The 13671-nt window shown below is 34.1% G+C and overlaps 1 protein-coding gene across 1 annotated transcript in view; it reads right to left on the bottom strand.

Annotated features, from left to right (window-relative positions):
• LOC143249416 (cell adhesion molecule CEACAM5-like) overlaps positions 1-13671 on the bottom strand; it is a 117097-nt gene that overhangs the window by 16200 nt on the left and 87226 nt on the right. Inside the window, exons 11-12 of the mRNA XM_076499235.1 lie at positions 8890-8920; positions 2469-2557 (exon numbers count right to left, since the gene is read on the bottom strand). Coding sequence (XP_076355350.1) covers positions 2469-2557; positions 8890-8920 — 120 coding nt within the window. The remainder of the gene's footprint in view (positions 1-2468; positions 2558-8889; positions 8921-13671) is intronic.

Raw genomic sequence — 13671 nt, 5'->3', positions numbered from 1 at the left:
CTCAAGGGCTAACTGCACTAGCCGTCCCTAATTTAGCAGTGTAAGACTAGAGGGTGGGCAGCTAGTCATCATCACCCACCGTCAACTCTTGGACTACTCTTTTACCAACGAATAGTGGGGTTGACCGTCACATATAATGCCCCCATGGCTGAAAGAACGCGTACGTTTAGTGTGACGGAGATTCCAACCCTCGACCCTCAGATTATGAATCGAGAGTCTTACCCACCTAGCCATTTTTGTTTGTAACCAGAGAGGGTAAAATTCAACGTGAAAAATTACAAAATATTTTGTCAAAAATATGGAAGTTCAAAAGTCATGTTATCGTTAAAACAGAAAAATAGACGGGAATTTAGAGATGTCTATAGAAGTGCAACACTAGTTGAACAACAATGTCCTTAGTTCAAATATTTATTGGAAAGTCTTCGAATCTATAAGTTCTCAATAACTGTGTTTATTAATCCAAAAGATGTAAAGTCAAAGACTTCCGTAATTACTAATTTGTCAAATATTCGTTTCTATTTTGAAGGTAATAATATTGACTTTTAGACACAAATATTGAATTGTTTAATACTATTTTATATAAAAACAACATAAATAGTGGATCTGTTATAATATTCTGATGCTAAAATGCAGAAAGAGGCATTTATAAAGCGATCCCTCTCTCCAGAAACGTGGATATCGAATAAAAAGTATTCTCCAGAGCATCGAGAAAATTTCACTATTGGTTGATTTTTTTGTTTCTTTGCTGTAAACACAAGACAAGCCAGGAATGCTCTAAAATCGAATATAAATGTAAACTAGAAAGACGAGTTAATACATCACAAGCACACGATATGCATGTTTTTTTATCCTTCAAAAGCTCTTTATGTTTTCAAGCTCCACATTATACATGCTTACCACTACTTGTTTCATAATATGTAGACTATTTGTATGTTATCTTGTACCAACTTTACTATTTGTATTCTATTAATCCCTTGATGACGTTCAGCACTTTTTCTAAATAATAACCATATTTGTCTACAGGTGGTGCAAGAAACGTTGTATACACACACAAAAAAGCAGCTAATATATAATTATCGAAATATAATACACATGATTAACATAAAAAGACATTTACAACAAAAAATATTGGAATTAAAAATCCTTTAAAATTATTGTTTGCTGTTATGAGTTTAGGAAACGTGAGGTACTTTTCTTTATTTAACAGGATTGAATTATTACAGTAATTAATGCGCTTAATATTTGCGGCATGGCCAGGTGGTTAAGGCACGCGACTCGTAATCTGAGGGTCGCGGGTTCGAATCCCTGTCACACCAAACATGCTCGCCATTTCAGCCGTGGGGACTTTATAATGTGATGGTCAATCCCACTATTCGTTGGTAAATGAGTAGTCCAAGAGTTGGCGGTGGGTGATGATGACTAGCTGCCTTCCCTGTAGTTTTACACTGCTAAATTAGGGACGGCTAGCGCAGATAATTCTCGCGTAGCTTTACGCGAAATTCAAAGCAAATCATAACCAAATTTAATATTTGAATCTAATGTGTAGTGAGCATGTTTTTATTAAAAAACGAAACCTTCATTGTTCTCGATGGATTTAAAACATTAGCACAGCAAAACATTTAAGACTGCAACGGACATTGAAATTAGACCCTACCCCAAACCTGAGCAACTCTTGCCTACAAAGCGAAATTAGGGGGATTATGAAAGTGAATCCTCTGACCCAGAAAGTCATTGCAATGAAATTAGGCATATCATTCGACTCTGATAACAGTAGAATAGACAACGATTTACAATTAAAGAAGGCCAAAAGCAAAAAGCGTGCCATCTTCCAGCCACATCAAGAAATAATTTTTTTTTCTGAGAAAAACATGGTAGAAGAAATTGGAATCACAGCTATCCTTCCTTCTCAAAGCTCCTATGCAGCGGATGGATCTGTCAATAAGTTGTCTAAGATTTAATCTTATAATCCTTCACAAACTTTGGTCGTCAGGTAGATCACGATTGTTGATGGAGTAAACAGTTTTGAGTGCACTATGGGACCTGGAACATCGATTTTATAAAGTGCGATCAAACACTAGTATTTGTTAATGAAGTCTTTGGAGAGACATGTTTGTTCTGAAGAAGTCCTTATGCTAAGTGCATGTTTGAGAAAAGAAACAAATATTTAGTTACAAATGAGTATATAAGTTTACTTTTTCAAGAGACCAAGAACTTGAGTTAAATTCTAATTGTAATGTCTGAATAATAAGGCAGTAAAGTATGCTAATACTTGTTTGTTATTTCAAAGTTTTGTATGAACAACTTATTTTGGTCATGTTTTGGGGAATTTTTTTTTCATATAATGCAAATAGAAATTATGTAACAAACATAAATATCTGGTGCTGTGCTTAGATACCTTTAACTTTGAAATACGTCAGTAGTTACATCACTCAGACAGCACATCTGTATTTGCTCTCAGCTGTACTTACTTGGAGAATTAGTGTGTAGGCTAATTAGATCAGGATCACTGGAGGTCACAGCCTCATTGTGAGTGAAATTCTGAGTCAATGACGTGCACCTGGGTGTTACATTGAAAATACAAAGATGCGTTAAAAACTATTTACATAAAGCGAATGCTTAACTTAGGATAAGTAAACACTGTAACCGAAACAGCTTTCTTTTTGCAATGTGGGTTTAAATAACAAAACTATATATCTTCTGTCAGGCCACAGAATTAAACAGTTTGATGTGCTTCAATATCGACTGTCTTCAGAGATAATTTAAACACATATCTAACTTTACGATAATGTAATTAATAGATATAACAATAATATTGCATTATATAAAAAGGGATTTAAAAAAGAGACTTTATAAATATTAAGTAAGAGTACAAGAAAAACATTTTTTGTTAGTGGTTGGAAAGGAAGTGTTTTCTTACAACACTGTATGTAACTAACATCAAATACCACAAAACACGAAGACTTAAAAAACAACACACATTCAACGATGAAACAATAATAGGCGAAATGTTAGATACCTCGTTACACAAAATGTAGCAGAAAACTACCACCACAATAAAAACAAGTAATCTTCATATGAGCACTTATCAGTTGAGAAAGATATTTAGATCAGCTAAAAAGAAAGAAGCAAACCAGGGGGGATTTTCAAAAGTTTTAACTGTATAAAACTGCAAATATGCTCATAACAAATCTTAGCTTTCATAAATAAACAGGTAAGTTATTTACAATTTCAATATTATGAAATAAATATGAAAAAATAAAAGACTGAAAGAAGTGCTACGCAAAGTTACAAAGAGAACTATATGTATTTACGTATAACTTTCCTTGAACTTATAGTCTATAAGAAAGGCTGAATAATGAGAGTTTACCATCATTCTTATATCTCACCCGCGATCCCAAAGTGCAGAATGTTGTTTCTGCAGCAAAGGGTGCAAACCCTGAATCTGCGGACTTACAGGCCAAGCCTAATGTATCTGATAAAAACAAGTTATGGTGTCTATATTTTAAAATGAGCTCCGTAACCACTTTCATCTTTTATGGAACATTGACTGGTTGTTGCCTATCCTAATAAAACAATGATAAAACTATATTATTGTCTTAAAATAGGTACAGGTTGTTACTATAGCAAATCCTACTTTTACGTGGAAGATTTGAAAATGTGATGTATTAATTTTAGTTTTAATCTTTATCATCATGTGAAACATTTGATGACAAAATCAAATATACATTAACTGCATTTTTATGAATATTGATAAAACACGTACGTTAGGTTTAATGACAAAACCAAAGCTGTGTGAATTGTTGCTGTATGGAGCCCGAGTTAGGTGTTTCTCTAAATAGTGTCTAGACATTTCCAGCTAAAGGTCGAAAGTTAAACATTTCATAAAAACCTATTAAAGATGTGTATGTGTGTAGAATTAAAGTCAGCTGCTTGTGTTCGTTTGAAGTTAAGCACAAAGCTACACAATGGGATATCTGTGCTCTGTCCAACACGGTTATCGAAACCCAGTTTCTAGCGTTTAAGTCCGCAGACATATCGCTGTGCCACTAGGAGGGAAGGGTTAGCTACTTGTGTAGATAACATCTAAACAAACTTCTCGTTATGTGTAGAAAGTTAAATGTTCAAAGAAAAACTCTTAAAGGCATGTGTACAATCAGAGTTGGATGGTTGTGTAACTAATGTCTATCAAACTTCTTACTGTAGAGTGAAAATCAAATATTTCTTAAAAACCTCTTAAAGATGGGCTGTCTATACTGTGCCTGCTATAATTACCAATAACCGGTTTTTACCTTTATAAATCTTCAGATTTACCTCTGAACCAATGGAAGGAAATGGATCGGTCGGTGTTACATAATATGTTATAGGTGCTACAACCTGTGAGGGTGAAATAGCCAAGGAGGAAGATATATTGCTTTAATTTTGAATGACCTCCTACTGAGATGCTGTTATGCACAACAAAGATCATATACTGTAATTTAATACAAAGTTGACACAATGTACAACCTAATTAGTATAACGTACTACGTCGTTAATATAATGTATAGTTGATATGTCGCACAATGAAATTGATATAATATAACACCCTGTTGATATAGTATAATATAAAGTTTGTATAGTGTACTACAAACCTGATATTTGGTAACTGCGCATTTATAATGAAAGCTTTGTGGGATATAATTTGTTATATTTGCTATTTCAGATTTTTAAGATATTGTTTGCTTTGAACTTCGCGCAAAGCTACACGAGGGCTACCTGCGCTAGCCGTCCCTAATTTAACAGTGTAAGACTAGAGGAAGTGCAGCTAGATGTCGCCACTCCCGCCAACTCTTGGGTTACTCTTTACCAACGAATAGTGGGGTTCGCCATCACATTATAACGCCCCCGAGACTAAAAAGGCGAGCATGTTTGGTGTGATGGGTATTCGAATCTGTGAACCTCGGATTACAAATAGAGCGCCCTGTCCACCTGACCATGCCGGGGCCTTTTAAAATAATAGTAGAACATTGTGTTGAACAAAATTCCAAGAGAAATAACGCATGTTTTGAGCTTATATTAAAGACCCATTTACACTTAAAAGTCGATTTTTATTCTGTTTGTTTAATATTGTTTTTGATAACCTGATCTCTGTGTGTATTTGGCAAAAAATGACGTATTTCGAAGACCTCTTCGAAAATACTTCTAAAGAAACTAAATTATTTATACAGTATCATCTATGTTTCTTTCAAAACTTTCACAACAGAATAAAACTCCATACGACGAGTTCTAAGGTTTTGACGTTTCAGGGAAAAGAAAAGTTAGGCCATCGTAAAATTACAATATGGCGGACGCAATATTTACTCATAATTGCACTGCGAAACGATATTTACACTACGACATTGCAAAACACACCAGGAGCATCAGAGAAACGTGATCTTATAAAATACAATACCGAACTGTGTACAAACAAACTATCAGTCATAGGTGGGAGAAAAAGACCTTTTATTGATGGTCACTCTGAATGAATAATAAATGAAATAATAAAAAGGTTTAAATGAAGTCTATCATATCCGAACCATCTGATTTTGGATTTAATCAGCATTTTTGAATATCCCATTTTATAAAGTTGGTGCAAATCGTCTTCCCCTCCGCACACACACACATAAATACAAACTGGACACCAACCACAGTAGGTTCAACAGTACAGAATAGCGAGTGATTACCTGTATAAAGTAAAACACACCTGTTTTGCTTTACTCACTGTCTGAGTATTATGTAGTGTAAACATAACCTTTCCACTCAAACGTTTCAGATGTTCCTTGAATATCAAAAAATAAGAACGTTTGGTTTCCTTCATTTTGGATTGTTTGCTTGTTCTGCTCATAAGTACATGGTCCGGCATGGCCAGGTGGTTATGGCACGCGACTCGTAATCCGAGGGTCGCGAGTTCGAATCCCGGTCACACCAGACATGCTCGCCCTTTCAGCCGTGGGGGCGTTATAATGTGACGGTCAATCACACTATTCGTTCGTAAAAGAGTAGCCCAAGAGTTGGCGGGGGGTGGTGATATCTAGCTGCCTTGCCTCTAGTCTTACACTGCTAACTTAGGGACGGTTAGCGCAAATAGCCCTCGCGTAGCTTTGCGCGAAATTCAAAACAAACCCAACCAATCATAAGTACAAAACTATACAATGGATTATTTGTGTAATGAAACTCGTTTTTTTTTATCATTGTATGTCTTCAAACTTATCGCTTAGTCACTGAAGTGGGGAGAGGTTAAATGTTTCTTGTGTGTTTTAGATACGTCTATTTTAGCTGTCTATTGAATACTCAATCCCTTAGTTGCCGCAAAAAATCTCCCCCTCAAAAATTAATTATTTTTTTACCAACCCTGTTCTTCTACTGCATCAGGGTAACTAAAAATATTAACTTCAATCTCAAGTTCTTACTAAAAACAATTTCAATTTAAAAATTTATTAAAAACATTAACCTCGATTTTAAGTTCTTACTAAAAACATTAACTTTAGTTTTAAGGTGTTTTTTATTCAAATATTAACCTCAGTTTTAAATTCTTACTAAAAAGACTGCTCCTAATGGTACAGTGGGATGTCTGCGGATTTACATCACTAGAAACTCACTTTCGATACCCGTGTGTAGCTTTGTGCTTACTTCCAAACATGCGAGTAAGAAAACTAAAAATATTAACCTCGATTTTAAGTTATTACTAAAAACATTAACCTCAGTTTTAAGTTTTATTCCTACACAACATCATGTTTTCTACGTCTAATGATGTGTTTTCTTTTACTATTTTCAACAATTTTTTTCTTTTTGTGATCCTTTCATACTTTACCACATTTTTTCTTTCTAAATAACTTTGATCCAGCACAACCTCTTGCTTCATGTCCGTTTTACATAACAGACACTCTTATTTTGCTTTCCAATTTAAATCTATGGCTTGGCCTATTATAATCAAGTGTTTTATAAATTAGGATGCTTACATAAATAGTATATTAGTGTATCTTAAAGTTTTATAAATAATTGTTCCAGTATACTTCTCAAGTCTGCGATTTTACGATAATAGCATATTGGATTGCGAAAAAACCTGAGTTTTATATAATAAAATTACAGAACACTGATTGATATACATTTGGTTATCGTTTTATAATGCGTAACTGAAAGATAGTGAGTCACGTGTTAGCAAAACATTTTTTAAAAGTGTAGGTAAGGAAAATATCTGCTTTGAAATTGCCGATATACATGTTTTTTGTGCCTACAATCTGAAATATTAAATGTTTAGTTTCAATTCATTTCTATTTATGCAGTGATAGGACTTTAGTACAAAGTTTCGTGATAAATGCACTGTTTGTTTTCATCTAATTTTACACAAATGAAAGTATAAGCTCTAACTGATATAGTAATATGGACATAATGTAGAAAAATTTACATGAAAGGTAATCCAATATTTTATACGTTCATATGTTCACAGTGTAGTAGTTATTTTGAAGTTTTGTAAAACGTATGTGGGATATATTATTGGCTATAACACTCGCCTCATTGAGATAATGGATAAATTAAGATAATATATATGACAAAAACTGATCTATGTAATACGCTGTGTTAAAAAAGTTGTCTCGTTGAAATAATTATTTTACTTGTTAAAGTAAAATAGCAAGCATGGTATGGTAAAAATTATAGAAACACTGCCTAGTTAATTGGTCCACCTCAAGTAATACTATCCTAATAATAATAACAGCATCTACCCATAGGAGCACTGCCAGCTTTGGTTAAGCATATGAAATATGTAAGTGAAATTATAAAGTAACTATTGTAAAATGAAATATTTTCTCAAGAAATCATGTGTTCTTATACATGATAAAAATCATATTTATATAGGTAGAGGAATAGCATACGAATATAAATAATCCATAAAACTAAACTAGTGATATTTTGGGATGATATCAAAATCCATTGTTTTCAGGACAGATATATAGAAATAAGATAAAATATCATTGATTAATCGATTATCCTATAAACTATGCATTTTCCGTAGTAGCATCATCCGCCTATAGAAACACCATCTGCTGTGAAAATGTATGCAGTATATAAGCGAAACCTAAAAAGTTGGTGTGATTAAAAGATCAACTTTATAGCAACAGTGTCTTAAAATTAATTTAATTTACTTAACATCGAGCCTACAATTACAGTTTCACTTAAGACATTACATTTGATCTTTTAATCACACCAACTTTTTAGGTTTCGCTTATATACTGCATACATTTTCACAGCAGATGCTGTTTCTATAGGCGGATGATGCTACTACGGAAAATGCATACTTTATAGGATAATCGACAAAGTGCAAATATGGTAGCAGCGCCCTTGGGTGTATATTATGTAACACTTACGGCAGCCCTCAGGTGTCATCATATTACGCAACAGCTATGTAACCCTCGTGTGTTGGCATAGTACATTATATTTATATAAACCTCATGAGGTATCCAGATTTCCACTCACCTGGCGACCATCCACTGAAATGACCTCCTTTTATAGGTGAACAATCTGGAAAACTACTAATGTAAAAAAAGTATTTTGTTGTTTAAAGCTGCAAACATGCTGCTAATACACATGTAGATTTATTCTACACCATCTTACTCAGAAAGTTGCTTAATGACAACTGGATACATTATGTGAAACGTTTCGCAATTTATATTTACTTTCACGTTCATTCTGAATATTGTTTCATGGTGGCACGTTTTTTAAATAGCGACAATATTTATTGAATTAATTTATCATCAGCATACAAGTACACTTACAAGCAAGTTCACGAACTTCATGAGAAGCTTTGGTTGAAAAAGATAATATCACGAAAACGCACAAGAATTATTCTAGAAATAAAATAAATATAAAAATCCTTACTTTTCAATTTTTCTTTGGTCTTGTCCATCAGCTAAAAATAGGGAAAAACAGAGTTAAAAGCAGAACTATGAATAAAACTTTTACTAATTTTTCATTGAGATGAAGCCCCGTTTAACTGTTTACTTGTTTTACAAAGTATTGAAATAAACACAACAGTGTTTTATGGCGTTAACTACTTAAATGCAACTGTACATTTCGACGTCAGATGATTAAGTACAAGGCGTATTTTGACATCAGCTACTTAAACACAACAGTGTATTTTGACGTCACATGCTTAAACACAACAGTGTATTTTGACGTCACATGCTTAAACACACTGTTGTATTTAAGTAGCGTATATCAGAATGAACTACTTAAAAACAACAGTATATTCTGACAGGAACTACTTATAAACAACAGTATATTCTGACAGGAACTACTTATAAACAACAGTATATTCTGACAGGAGCTACTTATAAACAACAGTATATTCTGACAGGAGCTACTTATAAACAACAGTATATTCTGACAGGAACTACTTATAAACAACAGTATATTCTGACAGGAACTACTTATAAACAACAGTATATTCTGACAGGAGCTACTTATAAACAACAGTATATTCTGACAGGAACTACTTATAAACAACAGTATATTCTGACAGGAACTACTTATAAACAACAGTATATTCTGACAGGAACTACTTATAAACAACAATATATTCTGACAGGAACTACTTATAAACAACAGTATATTCTGACAGGAACTACTTATAAACAACAGTATATTCTGACAGAAACTACTTATAAACAACAGTATATTATGACAGGAGCTACTTATAAACAACAGCGCATTTTTACATAAAGTACTTAAATATAGCAGTGTCTTCCGACGTGAGGTACGTAAGTACATCAATGTATTCCGTCGTCAGGTATTTAAATACAACTGCACTACGATAACAACTACTTAAATACAACATTTCATTCTGATGTATGCTACTTAAATACAACAGTACATTGCGATGTCAGCTATTTAAATAAAACGGTGAGTTTCGACAGCTACTTAATATAACAGTTTGCTTCGACAACAGTTTATTTTTATTCGTATGTTTTGCTAGTGTTTCTCATGTACACTTTCTCTTCCATCGTGACTTGTGTGTTTAAATGAAGTTCTGATCTTCTGTCTGTTATCCCGTTCTCTGGGAGAGGCATTTGTGTTTCCTTTAGTATTTGTTTTATATAAAGTGTTGATACATTGTAATCTCAACTTGATTCCTGTTACTTGGAACACATTTCGTGGCTCAGAATATTACTTGCTTTGTGATTTTGGGGATTTTCTGTCTCTCGTGCGTTATTTTACTTAGATTTAATTTATTCTCGCACTACCAGTAAATCCATATTCGGCAATATGGAGCAAATAATTTTTAATTGCTATACCCTTACAAACCAGTTTTTCATATTATTCATGCTTGAGACAAGAACCTCGCATTTATAGCTATGATGACCGAGTAGCTTATAGGCTGTAGCATCGAGTTATGTATTCAAAGAGAAAGTTTATTTGTTTGTTTGTTTGTTTGTTTGTTTGTTTTGAATTTCGTGCAAAGTTACACGAGGGATATCTGCTCTAGCTGTCCCTAATTTGGCAGTGTAAGACTAGAAGGGAGAAGCTAGTCATCACCACCCACCGCCAATTCTTGGGCTACTCTTTTACCAACCAATAGTGAAATTGACGTCACATTATAACGCTCCTACGGTTGAAAAGAAGAGCATGTTTGATATGATGGGAATTCGAACTCTCAACCTTTAGATTACGAGTCGAGCGCCTTAACCTCCTGACCATGCCGGGCCCCACGATTTCTTTTCGCTTTAAGTAAGTCAGATATGCTATGATAACTTGGTATTGCTAATGTGTTGTTAATTTTTTATTCATATCTGACAAACAAGTAATAAATAACAGTGTAATTTAATCGATCAAGATAGGAGTTATGAGTCAGGTTTAGAATGCTCAACTTGAACAAAATTTTATGCACAGTTATATAGATCCTCAATTTTGACCAGTTAGCCAGAAGAAAACCAGTCAGCCAGCAGCACCCACCATTGAATCATTTTTATAATATATCTGCAACTGAAAGTACTAAACGTTTTCAGAGACGTCATGTTATGAGCTCCAGACCTTTATATCCGCAGCTTGGCACTTAAACCATTAGGCCACGCTTAGAAATAAGTTAAGAAAATAAAATGTTGAAGTTATGTCTCCAAAAATGTTTTTAAAACAAAGTTTCATGATATTATTTTAACGGCTGTTTACTTTTCGTAAGATTGAATTTTATAGTTGGCTGACCTCTGAGTCTAAATATTTATCCGCCAGACATGTTTTTATTGCTACGTTATTTTTCATTTATAAAGATACATTTAATGTTTAATGATGTAAACGTTTACTTCTAGTTGTTATAAATGACAGGATGTATAATATACGTAGAGTGTTTTACTATAAAGTTTTAGTTTTTGTTGCATTTCGCGCAAAACCACTCGAAAGCTACATGCGCTTCATGTCTTTAATTTTCTACTGACTGACTTGAGGGAAGGCAGCTACCTAAACACCACAAACCGCCAGCTCATGGACTACTCTTGTCAGACAGTATAGCGATATTTGACCATGAATATTATAACAAATCCACCCTTCCAAAGTGGTAGATGTGATTGTTCTTTTCCTTGGCGTTAAGTTACGCAAACATCGGAACCTCAGTTGAAAACTTTGGCACAGCTGAGTCATACTTGGTCCTTATTATAAAGTACTAATCACTCGGTTCTTGCTGTACATTACTGACCACTGAGTCACACTCGGTCTTTATTATGAAGTACTGACTGCTGAAACATACTTGTTTTTTATTATAAAGTTAACTTATTCCTGGTTATTAGTTTCGATTTGGTGATTGTTAAATGGTTTTTTTCCACATTGTTTGTTTTCTGAATTTCGCGCAAAGCTATACGAGGGCTATCTGCGCTAGCCGTCCCTAATTTAGCAATGTAAGACTAGAGGGAAGTCAGCTGGTCATTACCACCCACCACCAACTCTTGGACTACTCTTTTACCAACGAATAGTGGGATTGACCGTCACATTATAACGCCCCTACGGCTGAAAGGGCGAGGATGTTTGGTGCGCCGGGATTCGAACCCGCGACCCTCAGATTACGAATAAAACGCCCTAACCCACTTGGCCATGCCGGGCCTTTTTTTTTCACCTACAACACATAAGTTGTATTACGCTTACTGTTTATCAACGTTTAAAAAAGTTGTTTGAACGTAAAACTGAAAACTGTTTGAAGGGGAAAAGAACAAGAGACGTCCTCATACGTTTTGAGGATAATAGTTTCACGCACTGTGGGCAAAAAAATTGTGGAAGGAGTCGCTGATACTTGCGGTAAGACCGTGGGCTTATAAAGCTATAAATCAGGTACCTATACTTATGATGGGTTAGGTAACTCGTGTGGGTTTATGCCTAACCATAAACAATCTCCAATATTATGGTAAAAATTAAGAATCTGATGGAATTAGTTGCATCACTCTGTTTGTGCAACCTCCTACTATCTGACACAGTGAAGGTGTTAGTTTCATACAAAACTTCCAAACCAAAATTTTACACCAACTAGATTGATATAAGTATTACATTACTAAGACTAGCCGACGAAAGCTGTCTATTTTTGTCACAATTACATGTCCGGAATGTAACTTAACAAAAAAGACTAGGCTTCGTCTAATGATTATCATGCTTACTTATCAGGAGGTCCGAAGCTCGAGCCACAATGATGTCACTGAACACTTTCAGCACTTTCGCTGAAAAAACGTCATAAAGGTGATGGGAATATCATGTTATTCGACGATACAAGTTGGATGTCTTCCTTAATATCAATATTTTACAATTATGAACTGCTATGTCCGAGTACTAGGGTTTCGTGATCTGGCCGTTTAGTTTATCTGTGTATATGATGTTATTCGGGTTCAAAACATGAATATAAATTCTTCTTGTATGAGAAAAATTTGAAAGCATTGTCGGAAAGGAATTCTATATTTATTTATCTACATTATAAAATATTTAGACCTTTACAAATTCTTACATATGCAATAAATCCTGTAATGGATTCCCTCTATAATAACTTTATAAGAGTAACAAAGTTAGCTGTTAGTCCCACGTGCTCTTAATGGCAAGAAGTAATAAAATGTATATTTTATGGGGCATAAGAATAGTATTCTCTATCCTTACCCAACATAAACACAACTCCACAGTTTACTGTTGATTAAAACGTAGTCTACTGTCTCCCCAGAAGTACAAAGTTTAACGTTGTATCAGACTGAAATAAAAGCTAGAAGCCATCCTTCCAAGATTTTAATCATCATATAACACAAGATTTGCTGACTTAGTTCTAGCTTCATGAAACTCATTTACGACTCCCCTATACACTGATATTAAAGCTTAAAATAATTGTCTTTGTCCGTTGGGACACCGTTGGTATTCGAAAAGTTTGAAGCGTCATTTAATCTTATGTGATTATGATATACATAACCACTCCACAATTGCAGAACCGGTTCACCTATTTAAGCATGAGAAACTATTAACAGCCCTAGACTTGTATAACATGTTTACAAATTTAAATATCGGAAACTACTGATCACTCAGATTAATTTAGTAGCCGAGGTAAAATAATATGAAATTCAAAAGATAAGCTGTTTAATAAAATCACAATCTTCTAATTAATTTACAATATTAGAACAACTGACTATTTTAGACTTGTAGTATCTAATATCT

The sequence above is a fragment of the Tachypleus tridentatus genome, chromosome 4, assembly GCF_004210375.1.
Source record: "Tachypleus tridentatus isolate NWPU-2018 chromosome 4, ASM421037v1, whole genome shotgun sequence".
Classification (NCBI taxonomy): Eukaryota; Metazoa; Arthropoda; class Merostomata; order Xiphosura; family Limulidae; genus Tachypleus; species Tachypleus tridentatus.
This window is presented reverse-complemented; position numbering and strand designations above follow the sequence as displayed.